General features: G+C 39.2%; 1 protein-coding gene across 6 annotated transcripts in view; it reads right to left on the bottom strand.

Moving 5' to 3' along the window:
• Nucleotides 1-19,636, bottom strand: part of RBMS1 (RNA binding motif single stranded interacting protein 1) — a 209,330-nt gene that overhangs the window by 44,400 nt on the left and 145,294 nt on the right. For all 6 annotated transcript variants that reach the window (XR_013347439.1, XM_077829505.1, XM_077829504.1 and 3 more), the window contains one exon: nucleotides 17,199-17,290. Coding sequence is in view for 5 of the 6 variants with exons in the window: in XM_077829505.1 (XP_077685631.1) it covers nucleotides 17,199-17,290 (92 nt within the window). In the remaining variant the exon portion in view is untranslated. The remainder of the gene's footprint in view (nucleotides 1-17,198; nucleotides 17,291-19,636) is intronic.

Consider the following 19,636-nt stretch of genomic DNA (forward strand, 5'->3'; position numbering starts at 1 on the left):
TTTCAATCAAATCATATCGCCGCATCACAACTGATAATTTTCTGGGCTCAAGGCAAAATTTGCGTTGTCTTAATGATGTCTCCTTAACTGCATTTCAATGGTCAGTGAGTGACAAATATGATGGGTTTATTATTTTGTATTGAAAAAATGATTTACCTAGTACGAGGCAGGTCATGCAGCAATCTGATGGCTTCGGGCACTTACTGAAAATAATACTGAACCCATATAGTATACAGTGAGGGCCTGTGGCTTCAGTTATCTTAGATCATCTCATTTCTCCTTTGCATTAGACGAGTCAGCAGAAAAAGAAGACAAGAAAATGGATCCACTGAGAGTCTAGAGCTCACATTAAGATTCATTACCGTGCACTGTTCAAATCACGAGGGAAAAAGCCTACGTTATGATAGCAATATTTTTGACATAAAGTTCAGATTTCTCTGCTACAAATTTGAGATGAGGATAGCTTTAATGATTTTTGAATTAGCTTGTTATTTAGATTCTATTAGAAAACTATATTTTTATACATTGAGCTGGGTGAGATGTGGGTTTACAGTTTCTTCTTTAATGAACGCTATTAGTAAAGGATTTAATTGACGTTTCTGCCTGGGGCAACACAACGTTTTATTCACAGTCATATTTTAATTTTCTGAAACTCAGGCTGTTCTTTGCAAGAATACTTCATTTGGATTTTTCACATTTTAGTACTGGATGTAAAATATGTTTGCGCTCAAGTGTCCTAAAACTTATCACTTTAAAATGTATACCGTACAAGTCTGAAATTAGCTCCTTAGAGTGTTTTCACCTACTTTACTAACATTACTACTGTATAATAAACAGGATAACATTAAAATCTAAGACTTTCTCATGACAAAAGCTTGCCAACATTTGGGAAGATTGAAAAATAAATATTACAAGTTACATATTTGTATGCAAAAGAAAACATGCTATATCCAGAAACAAGGAATAAAGGGGGAAATTCACTTAAAAATCAGAATAATTAGGCTTTATGTAAGTGAATGGGAGGGTACCCCTGTCTGAAGCTGCTACTCCAATCCAGGGGTTGGAGTTGCTGCTACTGCTCCTTTGTGCTGTATGTAAGGTGCATTAAGGCTGGTAGATCACAATCATCCCTGGCAAGTAGGGAGAACTAAGCCCTTTCCACATTCACTATGCCCCAGATGGCTCTCCCCGCACAGCTTCAACACAGAGCCTTAACCCTTCTGCCCATCCTCCTCTTCAAAGTGAATTTCACTCTAGAAGAGCACAAAAGTGTTCTACAAAAGCACATCAATATTTTGTAAGAGGAAGAGTCTTGATTATTTAATACATTTTCAGGGTTAGCATGAATATCATCAGCTCTACATGTAAATCCTTTCAAGTTGAAAATGCAAAGGTATTTTTAGAAATTATTCCCTCTAAAACAGGTGACATTTCTTGAAGAAAATGTAAGAGCTCTTTTGCTTTAAAAATTTCTGTACTCAAATTGCTTATTTTGCATCCAAAAATTGGTTGTTTTAAAAATAAGCAAAATTCTCTAAAGATACATGGGGTGAATTTTGGCCAAGTTTGTAAGCCAAGCTACATATTATCAGCATCAAATCATCTCACTTTACAAATGAGGGGGTGTGCCATGTAAAACAAAGTGAAGTCTTTTTATTTATGATATTAGAACATTACAGTAACATGACATTTACAGTAAACAGCATGAAGCTTTGATGCCTGACACTGAAATACTCTGGACTATCCTTAGGGTCTTAAAACCTGTGGGATTTAATTGAGACTTTTCTGAATCACCCTGTAGAGCAGTAAAATACGCATCCTATTAAATTCTATAGGATGGTACAAAAAACAATGAAAAGGTTATCATTTTCTATTAAATTATATAAGACATTTCCATAAGGACAAATTCATTGCTGACCTTACTGAGTGCATTGCATCTTTAATTGCAATGGAATTGTACTCCCTTATTTCAGTGGTAAATTTAGCCTGTTGGGAGGGCTGCATTAAGGAAAAGTTCTGTGCTCCAAGACAAGAACCCATTTATCTACGGAAAACACCAAATATGTAACGAGTCTTTGTTTATTTTTCTTCTATTTTTTTTTACACATACATACAAATGCGTACTATTAATACCAGGTTTCCCAGCCCCCCAAAATTTGCTCTGTCTTCTTCCGGTGTTATAATCTGTATTCCTAATGAGCACATTAGATTGGAGTTCTCTGAAGTCTGAGGGCCTAAATGGGCAATTGGAGATGACTTCGATAAAAAGTGTGTGTGTGTGTGTGTGTGTGTGTGTGGGTGTGTGTGTGTGTGTGTAAAAGAGAGAGAACTATAGCCACCCGCATAAGCCAGAAGGGCTGCCTTCAAAGCTCAGTTAACTCCGTTCCTGAAACTCTTAACAGGACATCCCGACCACAGTGTCAGAGTGGATGGCACAGCAAGAAGACGGGACTCTGAGTGCTCTCTCCTATCGCCACAACTAGGCAAATAAAAGTATGAAACTGGTAGTACCGTTGCCAGCTCCACATAGCAGGAAGTCACCAGACAAACCCTTAAAAGTCACTAGATGTAGTTGTTTAAGCACTCAAAAGGAGTCAAAAATGTCACCGAACAAAATTTCCAGAGATTTCAACAGAGAAGAATATAATATATATATATATATGTGTATACACACACACGGGAGTAGAGTCATAAAATCATTCACAAGCAGCTCAACAGTTTCAATAAGATCCATTCCATGCTCTTCTTACTACGTTCTGTTGCACACCAGAAGCAACTACAACAGTACGCTGTCATCACCAGGAGGCACCCTCTGCTCATTGGGAAGGGCGCTCTGCACACTGCAGCCCAGGTTGGCTGGGGTTGGTTAATTTCAGCTGAACCTTGCCTTTCTTGCCAGCCTGGATTTAAGACAACAGGTTAGTGAAAGGGAGAGCCCAGAACCACGGGGAAGAGGGCATTTGCCTGACCTGAACTCGATGCTGTAGGGAGCCAAGAAAATAGATTTAAAAACAGAAGTCTGCTAGCCGGACCCCTTCCCCCCGTTTCCAGGGTTTCATTTCTGAAAACAGCTGGGCAGCTAACTCCAGGCCAACCCAGGGGAAGGAGAAAAGGGGAACTGAAATCAGCTAGCTCCACCTTTGATCCTGTAGTAAGAGCTTCATTCTGGGAGGCATGGTGCCCCCCGCCTCATTAGGGCACATGGTCCTGTCTCATTCTACCCCACCTTCCATCCGTGTGGTTCTCCTTGCTGGCTAACCTGCCTCCACCTCCCAGCTCATTTCATTAGCCATCTTTCCCTGCATCACAGGGAGTGCTACCTACTATGGAACAGCGAGAAAGAACACATTTGGGTAAAAACAAGCCCTGGCTAATGTGCTGCTCTCTCCACAGCACGCCTGGCTTTAGCAAAGTATTTAATTAGCCTCCACAAACTTCTTTTCCTCGCCTGCAGATTATAGTGATCTCAGCCCAAGAAGCCCTGGAATGTGATTCCTTTCGAGGACATGCTCAATTGAGACATAATGACATTGACTTGGTGCACAACAGAATGTAGTACAGAGAGCATGGAATGGATTTATTAACACTATTGAGCTGCTTCTGAATGATTTTGTGACTAAATAATGGTGACTTCTTTCTCTGAATGTCTCTGTATTTGGCAGTGAAAGTCGCTAGATTTGTCACTGGTCATTCTGACACTTATTTTCTCGCTAGGGAAACCAAAAAGTCATTAAATCTAGTGACAAAGTCGCTAAGTTGGAAAGACTGATGGTAGGGAGGGCATATAAATAAATAAATAAATTTAAGAAAAGAGAGTGCAAGAGAGAAAGTGTGCGCAGACATCGGACAGAAAGGGTGGGTTGGGGATCTTCCTGTGAAAAGTTGGGAATACTACGTAAAATTTCCTGCATCTTAGACTAAGATGTTTTATGCAAAAAGCAAATGAACTAAACAAAAAACAATAAAAGGAATCCTATCTGGGATTTCAGAATAACTTGACAGTGGAAAAATTATATTGCAAAATGTGCACCAGGACCCCAGATGTGATCATGCAGCTTCTGTCACCCTCACAAACCTAATAAACCCTTAAAAAAATCCATGAGGATAAGTTTTGAATGTTTACGTAAAGCAAATTATATCCTTCTCCCTAGGACACTGGATTTCCACACCCACTTTCAAACTACAACCATAACCAGGGCTCCCAATCCTTCTTTGTTCTACAGAGGACAGTACCATACAAACCAGATGCTTGCTTTTATGTAATATTTTGGCACCAAACTTGGTTAAACAATTTAAAATTCAGGAAGACAGGAGAAAACAAACAAACAAACTTGTTAACTTGCCCCTCTGACTCTGGCAGGCAATGGCTTAGTACATTATTATCTTCTGCAATTCCCCTCCTTACTGAGAACTGTCTCATTGTACTTTGTTCCACAACAAAATTATAGACCAATTTTACAAGGGAAAATTGGTTTCTTTGAGTTCAGAGTTATGTTATTTCATCACAGTTGAGGTCTACCCTCACTTCCATGTCTGGCAAATCGGTAAACTGTGGCAAACACATGCAAGCAAGCAAGCACAAACCCACAACTTGCCTATGGATTAGCAATGATATTTGACTGTGAAAAAACTGAGTTTATTCATATGTAAATCTGTCATGAACACCTGATGAACCAAGCAGGGTTTGCATAGCTCTAAGGCCTGATCCGAAAGTTCACTGAAATCAATGGAAAGACTCTCACTGACTTCACTGGGCTTTGGATCAGGCACCAAGGGAATCAATCATGACATTCACACGTGTTTCTCATCTGACAGTACACACAGCACTAAATTCTAAGCCATTGAGCCAGCCAGATTTCATAAATTTTGATTCAGTAATTTATAGGGCTGTCGATCAATCAAGTTAACTCATGCAATTAACTCAAAAAAAGTAATCATGATTAAAAAAAATTAATCTCAATTTAATCACAGTTTTAATTGCACTGTTAAACAATAGAATACCAATTGAAATGTTGGCTGTTTTTCTACATTTTCATATATATTGTATTTTGTGTAGTAATTGAAATCAAAGTGTATATTATTTTTGATTACAAATATTTGCACTGTAAAAATGATAAACAAAATAAATGTTTTTTTTTCAATTCACCTCATACAAGTACTGTAGTGCAATCTCTTTGTCCTGAAAGTGCAACTTACAAATGTCTATTTTTTTTGTTACACAACTGCATTTAAAAACAAAACAATGTAAAACTTCAGAGCCTAGAAGTCCACTCAGTCCTACCTCTTATTCTGCCAATCATTAAGACAAATAAGTTTGTTTACATTTACAGGAGATAACGCTGCCTTCTTCTTATTTACACTGTCACCAGAAAGTGAGAACAGGCATTTGCATGGCACTTTTGTAGCCAGCATTGCAAGGTATTTACATTCCAGATATGCCAAACATTTGTATGCCCCTTCATGCTTCGGCCATCCTTCCAGAGGACGTGCTTTCATGCTGATGACGCTCGTTAAAAAAAAATGGGTTAATTAAATTTGTGACTGAACTCCTTGGGGGAGAATTGTACGTCCCCTGCTCTGTTTTACCTGCATTCTGCCATATATTTCATTTTATAGCAGTCTTGGATGATGACCCAGCACATGTTGTTCATTTTAAGGACACTTTCACTGCAGATTTCACAAAACGCAAAGATACCAATGTGAGATTTCTAAAGATAGCTACAGCACTCGAACCAAGGTTTAAGAATCTGAAGTGCCTTCCAAAATTGGAGAGGGATGAGGTGTGGAGTATGCTTTCAGAACTCTTAAACACTCCAATGCAGAAACTACAGAACCCGAACCACCAAAAAAGAAAATTAACCTTCTGCTGGTGGCATCTGACTCAGATAATGAAAATTAACATGCGTCGATCTGCACTGGTCTGGATTCTTATCGAGCAGAACCTGTCATCAGCCTGGATGCATGACCCCTGGAGTGGTGGTTGAAGCATGAAGAGACATACGAATCTTTAGCGCATCTGGTATGTAAATATCTTGCAATTCCGGCTACAACAGCGCCACGAGAACACCTGTTCTCACTGTCAGGTGACACTGTAAACAAGAAGTGGGCAGTATTATCTCCTGCAAATATAAACAAACTTGTGTGTCTGAGCAATTGGCTGAACAAGAAGTAGGACTGAGTGGACTTGCAGGCTCTAAAATTTTACACTGTTTTATTTTTGAATGCAGGTTTTTTTGTACATAATTCTACATTTGTAATTTCAACTTTCATGATGAAGAGATTGCACTACAGTACTTGTATTAGGTGAACTGAAAAATACTATTTCTGTTTTTTTACAGTGCAAATACTTGTAATCAAAAATAAATATAAAGTGAGCACTGTACACTTTGTATTCTGTGTTGTAATTGAAATCAATATATTTGAAAATGTAGAAAACATGTAGAAAAAATATTAAACAATAATGGAATACCATTTATTTAAACAGTGCGATTAATCTCACGATTAATTTTTTTAACTGCTTGACAGCCCTAGTAGTTTATGTAGAGTGTTTTACCTGATAACTGGCACAATGTGATCATATGCTGAGCACCCTCCACTCCCACTGACTTCAGTGGGCGCTTAGCCCCCTTCAGGAAATGGCCTAATGTTGGGGGTTTGGGGGTCATAATAAATGATTGCTCTACTGAAAAAAAAAATAGGAAGGTTTACTTTTAGCAATAGGAATCAGCAAAATTTCCCTTATTCTTTTCTCACCACACAGTTCCAAGTTTGTCCTGATTGGACGTGATGAGACAAACATAAAAAGAGTGCTCCTTTAGATTAATGCATGCCATATTCCTCAAGGCACTGAAGGGTTAAATGCCTACCTTAATAAGCTGAAAATTAGGTTCGACATTTGTTGTAAAAGGGACAAGAACAAACAGCCACTAATTTTAATTTATGTAGAAAAGTGGTGATGAGGGGTCCCTACATGGTGTAAAATGCTCAGCCATCATCTGAAAGAAATTAACAAAAGCCTCCCTGTGCATGTGGAACAGATCCTAAAACACAAGAAAGAAACTTGGCAAAATGATAAGACATCTGTTTTCTCTTGCTCTGGATAGGGTCACAGCTAACAGATAGCTATTCAGAAACATGTGACATGGCAGTGCTCACAGCATGGAAGATCCTCTGGCTGATACAGCAGGGATTAAATGCTTGTCTGCCTTTTTACAGAAACTCTTCAAGTTTACAACTGACGCATATCTAATTTAAATATCAGTTGTAGCTCCAGCTTTAAGACAGTTTGTCCAGTGACTAAGTAAAAGAGTTAAAACAGCATTAGCTTAATTTTCATTTGCTATCTAGCATTCCAAACAAACAGGGTATATTTTTAATTAGCTACCTAAATATCTTAATTTGTTTTCACAAAGCACAGCTATAGTATAAATGACTAGAACAAGACTGGTTTAAACGGTAGTTTTTAGCTACAGTACAACACTGCAGTCAAGTTTGCAATTAGACCATCTATTTAATCATATGCTTCTTGCCTTCCTTGGCACCCTTGCTTTCTTGTTAAATCTACTGCAGGGGAACATGCAGCGGAGCCTAAGAAATTCTGTAACATGGCCCATTGTCATCCTCATCTACAACACAGACCTTCAGCCCACCAAGAGGTTTTAGCATGGGAACAAGATGCAGCACCACAGGCTGAGACGTGTAATTTCTGTGGACTGCAGCTCTGAATTGAATTGAAGACAACTGTTCCATTTTATGCAAATTCAAATTTAGCCCCTGGACTCCTGAAATGATGGTCATTCAGTCCTCAGGTGGGCAAAGTTTGGTCCTCCGTTAATCTACTGTATAAACAATTTTAATCAACTTTCTTGTAAAGTAATATTCCTACAAGTTCCCTGTGTTTTCTATACAGCTAATTAGAGTTTGCTAGTGGGAAAGTTAAGGAAAACTGCTTAATTTTCCTAAACTAATCCATCATCATTGTAATATGGGTTTTTATTGTACTGTGTATAGAAATGACTGCAAAATGGGTAGATAAAATATTTTTATGCAAGTGTTCAATGTCCATAAATGGCTGAGAGAAAAGTTTGCTCAAACTTGCCCGTTTGCATGTAACCTGCTTTAGACATTCAGGAGTCTTTATATAGCAGAGTCCGCTAGCAAAATAAAACATTGCTCACCATATTTTTACTACCCTAACTAGTCAGATTTAGTGCCCTAGTTACCATGGTAATCCACAATTATTTACTTCCCTTTCTCTGCAGGAATGTAAACTGACTTAATTCTCCAGCAGGCTGACACAGTGAAGACAAGTACAAAAAACCAGTACATTCTCAAAAGTCATATGAGTTAGCCATTTGCCATAGCTGTTCACTCAAAACCATGTTCTTTGGCAGTGACCTAAGAGGGTGTCTGCCTTACAACACTGAACAGAGATAAAAAATGGTTAACCGTTAACTTCTCTTACAGAGATGATTACAGGTGGCACACAAGGTCTTTTTTAGATACAAGCAGGGACAATGACGTGCAAGTCAGATTTTATGTAATGGTGACAATGCATATCTCCCAAATACACTTAAAAAATAAAATGTCAACTAAAAGTGAGTTAGTGCTTTAAAAAATGGTTGTGCAATACTTCTGGCTGGGCTGCCAGCATGTGGTGAGTGCTTCATGGCTCTGTCTTCTTAATTATTAGTAAAAGAATATAAAGATTACTGGCCGACGTTTGCACACAGACCATTCTGGGACGAGACAGTGGCCTAATATTAGCTCATTACATTGTCATGTGGGAGATATTTGGTCTTTTGCTTTCTGAGGCAGCAGAACTTGGCACAACAGACAGATGACACTCTCAAGGATAGAGGGAGAATCAGGGAAGGGGTGGGGTGGAAAATGTGCTTTGCATTGCTATCACAGGCATCCCTTCTCGACAATCTGGGTGGGAAACAGTGTTCTATAGGGGCCCTGTTTCCTGGTCATCCCTGGAGGATGTTGGGATGGCTGGAATTGTTTTAGCTGGAGATCTGATGCTATGTCCTGTAAGGCAGAGGCATTCCCCAGTTGTTACGGAGTCAGAAAGTAAGGGAGGATTTAAAAGGGAGGAAAATATGACAATATGAAACTCCTAGTCCTGGTTCCTAGGAAGGTGCTGCTATGGGGACAGTATAAAGCCAACAGCAGTTGAGTGGGATTAGGCAAATCTCTAAATGGATTAGCAGTGGTGCCTTCCTCCACAAAAATCAAATGTAAACATTAACACATGGAACACCCATCTCTGCTATTGGTGTAAGTTACATAAACCCTCTCAATCCATCCTGTGAAATGTTTACTGAATATATTAAAAGCTCTTTATGAGTAAGAAAAATTTCAAATATTATCCAATAAAGACTCAACATACAGAATAGTTATTAAAAACAAACCATACACCTTTCACCATATTACCTAGGAAACCTGAACAAAATAAAATATGTCATATTGTTATACTAGCAACTTACGACAGCCCAACAAGGGGGAAAACCAAAATGCCGTATGAAATAAGTAGAAAACTCTGAATTAGAAAAACGGTCATTAGTTACTGACCCTGAAAAATGGAAGGTTATCTCTGTTCTTTAAGGGTCCCATTCTCTCTTATTCAACAGGAGCAGGATTGGCCCTAATTGTTTACTATCCACTTCAACAAGTAGTATACAAAATACCATGCTATCACACAGTAAACTCCATTATTTATCATCTAAGAATGCCCTAACACACATTTTCGCAGTTAGTTATATTTTATTGCAGTTAACATCATATACAGTATTACAAGATTTAAGTAAGCAACCCTTCGGTTTTACCCCAGTTTATGTATCTTTCAGAATTATGGATGGCTAAATCCACTCTACCGGAATTCAATCATATGATTTCAGGGAATAATAAGTAGTTTAATCCTAGTCCTTAAAACCTCTAAACCTTTTCCCACTGGCCTTTAAAGTATGATTTGTTAATTTCAAGATGGCATTTTAAACATTGCTTCTACAAAAGGCCTTTTTCAACAACATTTTAATGCTCTGAGGAGAGTCTATGTATGCCAAAACCTGGCTTACCTTCATAGATCCCTGAACATTATACCTTTCAAATAAGACAAGAGGCATGCTTGAAAGGGATCTTTATTCCTTGTCAATCCACAGTAATGGAAAATTGCTGAACAAGTCTTAGACACAATTCATTGTCAATTCATGAGCATGGAGACATTCCTAAGTGCATCTTTGACAAAAGGACAATCCTTACTATGAAGATGCTATGCAGAGCTTTCAAAGAATACAGAATAGTAGGTTCTTCAGAGCTATTAAAGTCTATTCTATTAATCTGATTTAGGGAGCCACAGGAGAGCACAATCACTACATTTGAAATAGTAAATGAGAGATTTTCATTTTTTATTTTATATGTTGAAGTGCTTGTCTAGATACTCCAAGTGCATGTACAATTAGGCAATTACCTGTTTTTCAAAAAGAACATAAAATAATTAGAAATTGGACCCTCCCTTTTGGATCGTCAATTAATCAATCAAGACTAACAATATCATCTGCACTATTAGTATTCATGCCTAGTACACATTTTGTCTTCCTGCCTCAAGAGCCTGTGATGAGATCCAGACCTTGCATTATGCCCTGAAGGTCATCAGACTCTGTTTCTGTCAGACCAAGTGAGGAAGGTGAGAATGCCCCTTACAGAAAAATTACTTACTCACACCTGGAGGGTGTGAGTTTGAGTGCCACAGCTGATCAATGAGGGCATCTCTCAGCTATTCAGGGCCAAAACATTTAGAACATTACACAAAGCCAACACCTCAAGCTGCACCCAGAAACCAGCTGGAGGCCACTACCTCCTAATTCACCTCACATCTTACATCACAACAGCCCCATAAACACACTGAAAAAGAGAGGTAACACAATGGGATCCTACATGAAAGAACACTTGGGACAAATGAACAATTGCTCAATACTATCCTTGGGAATCTTCCAGAATAAAAAGGAATGAAGCTGCTTGAATCCACAGGTGAGTCAACAACATCTCATGGTAAACTGTATGAAAGGCTTCTGACAGCTTTGGAAGAATCAAGATGGACACCTGATTGCTATCACCGAGAGCCATCATAACCAGAAACTGCTGAAGCTGCCTCACCACAAACTTCCTAATAATGTTCCCTAAGTTTAGAAAGAGGGGTAAAATTGAAAATGTCAAAACCAAGAGAGGTTTCAGAGTAACAGCCGTGTTAGTCTGTATTCGCAAAAAGAAAAGGAGTACTTATGGCACCTTAGAGACTAACCAATTTATTTGAGCATGAGCTTTCGTGAGCTACAGCTCACTTCATCGGATGCATACCGTGGAAACTGCAGCAGACTTTATATACACACAGAGAATATGAAACAAAACCTCCTCCCACCCCACTGTCCTGCTGGTAATAGCTTATCTAAAGTGATCATCAAGTTGGGCCATTTCCAGCACAAATCCAGGTTTTCCCACCCTCCACCCCCCCACACAAATTCACTCTCCTGCTGGTGGTAGCCCATCCAAAGTGACAACTCTCTACACAATGTGCATGATAATCAAGTTGGGCCATTTCCTGCACAAATCCAGGTTCTCTCACCCCCTCACCCCCCTCCCAAAAACCACACACACAAACTCACTATCCTGCTGGTAATAGCTCATCCAAAGTGACCACTCTCCCTACAATGTGCATGATAATCAAGGTGGGCCATTTCCAGCACAAATCCAGGTTTTCTCGCCCCCCCACCCCCATACACACACAAACTCACTCTCCTGCTGGTAATAGCTCATCCAAACTGACCACTCTCCAAGTTTAAATCCAAGTTAAACCAGAACATCTGGGGGGGGGGGTAGGAAAAAACAAGGGGAAATAGGCTACCTTGCATAATGACTTAGCCACTCCCAGTCTCTATTTAAGCCTAAATTAATAGTATCCAATTTGCAAATGAATTCCAATTCAACAGTTTCTCGCTGGAGTCTGGATTTGAAGTTTTTTTGTTTTAAGATAGCGACCTTCATGTCTGTGATTGCGTGACCAGAGAGATTGAAGTGTTCTCCGACTGGTTTATGAATGTTATAATTCTTGACATCTGATTTGTGTCCATTTATTCTTTTACGTAGAGACTGTCCAGTTTGACCAATGTAAATGGCAGAGGGGCATTGCTAACACATGATGGCATATATCACATTGGTGGATGTGCAGGTGAACGAGCCTCTGATAGTGTGGCTGATGTTATTAGGCCCTGTGATGGTGTCCTTGCAACAAAGCCCGTTGCCAACTGTGCCCACATATCTATTCAGGGGACACCATCACAGGGCCTAATAACATCAACCACACTATCAGAGGCTCGTTCACCTGCACATCCACCAATGTGATATATGCCATCATGTGTTAGCAATGCCCCTCTGCCATTTACATTGGTCAAACTGGACAGTCTCTACGTAAAAGAATAAATGGACACAAATCAGATGTCAAGAATTATAACATTCATAAACCAGTCGGAGAACACTTCAATCTCTCTGGTCACGCAATCACAGACATGAAGGTCGCTATCTTAAAACAAAAAAACTTCAAATCCAGACTCCAGCGAGAAACTGTTGAATTGGAATTCATTTGCAAATTGGATACTATTAATTTAGGCTTAAATAGAGACTGGGAGTGGCTAAGTCATTATGCAAGGTAGCCTATTTCCCCTTGTTTTTTCCTACCCCCCCCCCCCCCCCCAGATGTTCTGGTTTAACTTGGATTTAAACTTGGAGAGTGGTCAGTTTGGATGAGCTATTACCAGCAGGAGAGTGAGTTTGTGTGTGTATGGGGGTGGGGGGGGGGTGAGAAAACCTGGATTTGTGCTGGAAATGGCCCACCTTGATTATCATGCACATTGTAGGGAGAGTGGTCACTTTGGATGAGCTATTACCAGCAGGATAGTGAGTTTGTGTGTGTGGTTTTTGGGAGGGGGGTGAGGGGGTGAGAGAACCTGGATTTGTGCAGGAAATGGCCCAACTTGATTATCATGCACATTGTGTAGAGAGTTGTCACTTTGGATGGGCTACCACCAGCAGGAGAGTGAATTTGTGTGGGGGGGTGGAGGGTGAGAAAACCTGGATTTGTGCTGGAAATGGCCCAACTTGATGATCACTTTAGATAAGCTATTACCAGCAGGACAGTGGGGTGGGAGGAGGTTTTGTTTCATATTCTCTGTGTGTATATAAAGTTTGCTGCAGTTTCCACGGTATGCATCTGATGAAGTGAGCTGTAGCTCACGAAAGCTCATGCTCAAATAAATTGGTTAGTCTCTAAGGTGCCACAAGTACTCCTTTTCTTTTTGCGAAAACCAAGAGAAAGTTTCTTGAGCAAGAAATTGCTTCTTAAAAAGACACTGGCATTTTAACATCCCTAAGGAAGATATTGCCAATTATCTACAATGACCCATATCCATACTAGTCTTCAGCAGCCAGGGGTACGTGGATCTAATTCGCAGGATGTGGTTTGAAGATTGGGGATTGGTCCTGCTTTTGAGCAGAGGGTTGGACTAGATGACCTCCTGAGGTCTCTTCCAACCCTGATATTCTATGATTCTATGAAGCCTATGCCTCAGGCCCCCAAATCACCTCAGTGACCAACGATCGCTGAAACACAAGTAGATAAGATTATGTTCCCCTGCCACCACATCCACTTCCAAAGCACAAAGCTCAGTCAGATTCTGAATTATCTTATCCACAAAGTAGCTTGAGAGTGCATCAAGTCAAATATTTAACATAATCACTGGGATTAAACAACTTGTCTTAATTATACTGTTCACAACTTGAAGCAGTTCTACCAACTGGGACTTGCAGATGCTGTAGTGGAAGCAAATCGTTTTTAATTCACATCCTGCACAGCTATAGCATGTGATTGCAAAAGTGCTGCCACAGTCAGACTCAGAACAAGACTTCCATCAGCTAGACTGCTTTCCTATTGCTTTATCTGCTGCAGGTCCTCACAATACCATACTGACCATGAGCAAGATGAGGCTGTTTAGGAGCCACATTATTGATCATTGGGCAAATACGGTCTTATCATATCAATGACAGGTCAGTCAATCAGTTGACCAGTATTCTTCCCCAAGCTCACTTGAAACTAGTTGCATCAGTCTCTGAGGCAGACCATCAGCAACCGGTTGTTATGGAAAAGGTACACCCCAACCTTGTCAAATGACACTGTGAGCAAATTGGACCACACCATTTAATTGTAACAAAATTTAGCGCATAAGACAGCATGCAAAATGGGTAAAAATATACATACTATTTTATATAGTTCCCTGTATATAAAAAGATTGATTTTGCAAATCTTGGCCAAAATTATTTTAAAATGACTAGTGACTCTGAATGTCTCAATTTTTAGGCATCCAAGATGAGACATCTTAAATAGGCCTGATTTTCACAGAGCTGGTGTTCAGCACTTTCTGAAAAAGCAGGCCTCCTTAAGGTGTTACAGATTAGATGATCAATATTGAGGCACTTAGAGTCACTGGTCACCTTGGAAAATCTTGGTCTTGGTTCACATTTTGAAAAGAAACAAAAATTACTCTCATATCAAAAGCTGGCACACCAAGTTACAGTCCAAAACAAACTTGTACGGATGCAGATCACTTATTTTAGGCACTCACGTTTGCAAAATTTGGCCTATGTGTACTTGAGTGGTTCAGAAATTCAACAAAATGTTTACATATTCAGGTCTCAGTTTTAACATTAGTGCTCACATAAAGCGATATTAACGTATTTCATTGCTATACAAAACCTGCTCCTGTTTGTTACCAGTTAGGGTAGACCCACTATATACATAATTCAAAATGATTATCTCAAACTAGAATGTTGGTCTTGCTCTCAAGGCATTATTAGTCAACAACAATTATATTATTTATTTAGACAAAACATTCATCATTCTTTTAACATCCCATATCTTAAAAAAATATTTAAAACATTACATGACCACCAATGAAAACACACACATGCTCACACAAAGAAATTTCACACCTTCCTGTGTGTATGTACGTTCATGTGTGCCTGTCTGTAGTGAAATATGCATTAAGAATTAAACATATGGTTTCTATTTTGTTGACCTGGAACTTGTCCAGACATCTCGTGTTGTTAGCTTATTTTTTCCACAGCTTCTCTGCTGAGGAGAACAGTTATCTCAACTGAAAAAAAAAAAATCTGTACACAGAACCTCATGGATAGCTCCTAAGGCTTTCTAGATCTTTTGTATACTGTAACATTTTTAAAAACTCATATTATTTAATCATTTGAATATTTTCTCTAGCTAGAATTCCACCTCAGAATTATTAGTTTTAAGAACTACTAAAAACTATTCATATACACAAAATATGCACTAATATTGTCTTTATTTATAAATTTGCATTGGTCTCTATGGCATTCAACTGGAAACAGGGCATTTAACAAAATGATTATTCATTATTATAATTCATACCTCCCTAAATTTATGACTTTCTGGTTTACAAAACTCACCTTCTATTAAAAAACCAAAAACTTCCAAGAGTAATTGTTAACTGAAAATCTGATGCACAGGCAGGTACCATGAAAGGCAGATGTTAGAGCTGTTCAGAGAAAGATAATTCAGCATCATGGAAGATTTTGATATTTTGGGAAGAGAACCAAAAATTTTGAAATTCTCCAAAAAAGGGAATGGATCCCTGGCCCTGAGGCAGTCTGACGGTCAGACTGCTCTGAGACAGCACACTCTGGAAGCTCTGGGGTCCCTGGCTCTCAGCTGGTGGTAAGGTGACCAGATAGCAAGCGTAAAAAATTGGGAGAGGAGGTGGGGGGTAATAGGTGCCTATATAAGAGAAAGCCCCCAAAATCGGGACTGTCCCTATAAAACCAGGACATCTGGTCACCCTAGCTGGTGGGCTGCCCCAGGGCCACAGACCCTACCCCCTGTGCGTCCACTTGGTGGGATGTTCCTGAGCCACAAACCATGTAAGCCTCTGGGTTCCCAAAAAGCCCACCAGGCAGGCTATTGAAGAGCCAGGTGGTCTAGCAGGAATCCAGGTTTCAAAACGTGCCTGAGGTTTCAAAACGTGCCTGAGTCCAACTCCTATCAGAATTTTGGTGAAACCAGTCTGTCTTCAAGGAACGTTTTGAGTTTTATAAATCTGCAAAACTGACGAAACACTGTTCGGCTGGAATTTTTCCAATTACCTTGAGCAGACACCCTAATGCAAGAATACCTTGACAAATATTTTGGGACTTTCAATGATCTATGTGCACCTAACTCTTACAGGCTTCTGAAAATCCCAGATTTAAGTTTTAATTCACTTAACATAAAATATACTACAAACTCTACAGAAACAATTCCATTATGTGCTGTTGAAAATTCACCCACCCCCAATTTAGAGTGTGCTTCCCTATCATTACTGAGGTTTACCATCTGTAGCTACATTAGGAACCATGTCTACTCCTGGATTCTTTGGTAACTAGAACTGCTATTTTTCTCCTTCTGTATCAACCAGAAATTTGCAAAAAGAAAAGGAGGATTTGTGGCACCTTAGAGACTAACCAATTTATTTGAGCATAAGCTTTCGTGAGCTACAGCTCACTTCATCGGATACATAAAGTGGAAAATGCAGTGAGGAAATTTGTAATCTTTCATGTTAGCTGTGGATTTAGCTACAGTTATACAGAGTGGATTTCTCCAATGTGCTCTATCTGAAGATCTCCATAACGACCACTTGAAAGTTTCAGCTAGTAAAGAATATGGCAAATCGCTTACTCAGTGGTGCTCCACATACAGAGCACATAATACCTGTGTTCTACAAACTACATCAACTACTAATTTGTTTCCAGCTACGATTTGAGATGTTGACTTTAATCTGTGAAGTCTTATCGTTGTTATTTTAGGGCCTACTCTTTCTCCTACTGTAATCAGTGGCAAAAATCCCATTCAGCACAGCAAGGGGGGCGTGGAGCACACCTTTCCTTACATCTTTCAGAGGCTGCGTTCCAGCTAACTATCCCCACTTTTAAACTCTAAAGTATTGTGGTGATTGGAGACACTGCATCCTCAATAGGGGGCCTTCAGCTTTAGAATGTGTGTTGCCAATGATCTGAAAAAGCACAAGTTTGTTCACCTTCAGGTTACACTGCAAGAATTTGCAGAGTACTTTTAAACTTACCTTTGCCATCTGTGCTTGGACTCCGCTAGCCTTCAGAGCAGAAACAGCCTTCTGAGCAGCTGCTGGGCTGTCGAAATCTACAAAACCGTAACCTGAAATTTAAAACAACTTTTACTGAGAAGCAAACAACCATTTTATAATCAAACAGTGCAAAAGCTTTTTTTAACACAAAATTTGTGCTGGTGGAAGGGACAATTTGACAGCCTTGGAGGCTGAAGATCTTCATCTAGTCACAGAACAGAGTAGCAGGTGGGTAAGCTGACCAGAACTGTCCCATCAATGTCCTTTAACCATGAGTTGGAAGAACTACTTCTTGCAATAAGAAGACAAGTCAGTTTTCATGCCCATTCATTTGTGGCTTATGCCAAAGCTTCCAACAATTATTATAATGCTTTGTGTGATCTGGTTTTTAGTCCACTATGAACTAACCTGAGATAGTATAGGCATCTGAATAGCAATCTCATGTTAACTTTTGGTCACTAAAATCCTCGCCCAGATTTTAACAAGTGACCTAGAAGGGAAAGCCTCTGTACCCTATTACCAATCATCTAAACCATGGTGTGCTATCAAACTCAGGTTTCTGATAAATTGGTAAGCTATAGCTATTCCGTCATGTGTACACGAGAGACAATGGTTAGTTTAATTATATGATGCATGAAATCTTGGCTGCCAGTGAAGTCAATGGGAGCTTTGCATTGACGTCATTGGGGCCAAGATTTCATCAACTGTTTCTAAAATGCTTTATACTGCAGCAACACACAGAGATGCTATAGACAACACCAGATTTTTTTAAGTACAATAAACTAAATAAATAACAGTAATTTTTAATTTTAAATATTGCCCCTGATAATTTTGGGAAGTTCAAGAATTGTTTATATGTTACAAGGAGGTTATTCGCAAAAAGAAAAGGAGTACTTGTGGCACCTTAGAGACTAACCAATTTATTTGAGCATGAGCTTTCGTGAGCTACAGCTCACTTCATCAGATGCATACCGTGGCTCACGAAAGCTTATGCTCAAATAAATTGGTTAGTCTCTAAGGTGCCACAAGTACTCCTTTTCTTTTTGCGAATACAGACTAACACGGCTGTTACTCTGAAAGGAGGTTATTAAGAGGGAATCTGCCAATAGACTCCAGTGGAATTGGATGGCAAACAAATGTAGCCTTTTATCAGGCAGTAACCTTACAGGCTAGGATTTTCAAAGGTATCCAGGTGTTAGGTGCCATTACCTAATGAAACTAGCCACTGTCTTCAGGTCTCACTGAAAATCACTAGGAGTTAGGTGACTTAATCCCCCTGGTGTTTTGAAAATCCCACTCAAAATAAACAGCCCGGTAAAAACAAGAGCAACCTTTGACTGAAGTCTACTTTGATAACAATAAATAAAATCCTATTGCAGCAGAAAATGGCCCTGGTGTTTCAAAAAGTGGCACTATTCACTCTTAGTATTGAAGCAAATCACGAAGCAGGTCATTACAGGGCTCTGTGCTGCTGGAAATGCCACATTTTAGATGAGATATAAAACTAATCCACTGGCTGCTTGTAATCATTAAAAATCCCACATCACTTTTGGAAAGAGTTGGGTGTTAGAATGGAAATTTAGCTTCAAATACTAAACATATAAGGCTTACAATACAATTAAATGTACCTTTATGGTACTCTGTATAGAGAAAACTGTGCGCCAAAACATAACTTCTCTGAAGGAATATTGCCATTAAAAGGACACCCATCAGATTTAACTCTGGTCACTTACATATTATAAGTAATTTCATGCAAAAGTCTTTGCAGGATTGGACCCATAAAAAGTACTAATCAGTTGATTTCCATAAGTCCTTTCAGGATTGGTGTGGGTGTGTGACAAACTAAGTACTGTCAAATGCATTAATACATTGGAAATGTAGAAAAATAGTTCTCTCTATTTTTTCCCCAATTATAGTAAGAGCAGGTGTATATGTAAAACTTGGAGGTAAGAAGTTTTTAGATAAGTACAGATTTTGAATTCAGTGTCCCTTTGATTGATCCTGTATTTAGAACCCATTCTGCACCATTGCCTCCAAGTTCCCCACAAAAAGCTGGAACTCTATTAATGATGAGCTTTCCTTTCCTGCCCCCTGCTTGTCAGCTTTGTACTCATTCATGGGGTCAGTAGTTAACATTGCTAAGTCAGCCGACTCCATTCTTCCCTTTGCTTAGAAATTATCCTAATTATTGTCAGAAAGAATGTCTGAAACCTAATACATCAGTGTCTGTTGCTACACTTCCATCCACCACTTGTGTTATTGGGGTATGCTCTCATAATAATTATATGAAATTTTGAAGGACAGTGCACTAAATTAACGTTTCCAGTGTATTTGATAGAAGTTTTATTATTTTTTCCAGCTATAATTATGTTCATGAAAACAAACCCTTTCTCTCCCACCAATATATTCAAACAGGC

This window comes from Eretmochelys imbricata, chromosome 11 (genome assembly GCF_965152235.1).
Source record: "Eretmochelys imbricata isolate rEreImb1 chromosome 11, rEreImb1.hap1, whole genome shotgun sequence".
NCBI classification, from domain to species: domain Eukaryota; kingdom Metazoa; phylum Chordata; order Testudines; family Cheloniidae; genus Eretmochelys; species Eretmochelys imbricata.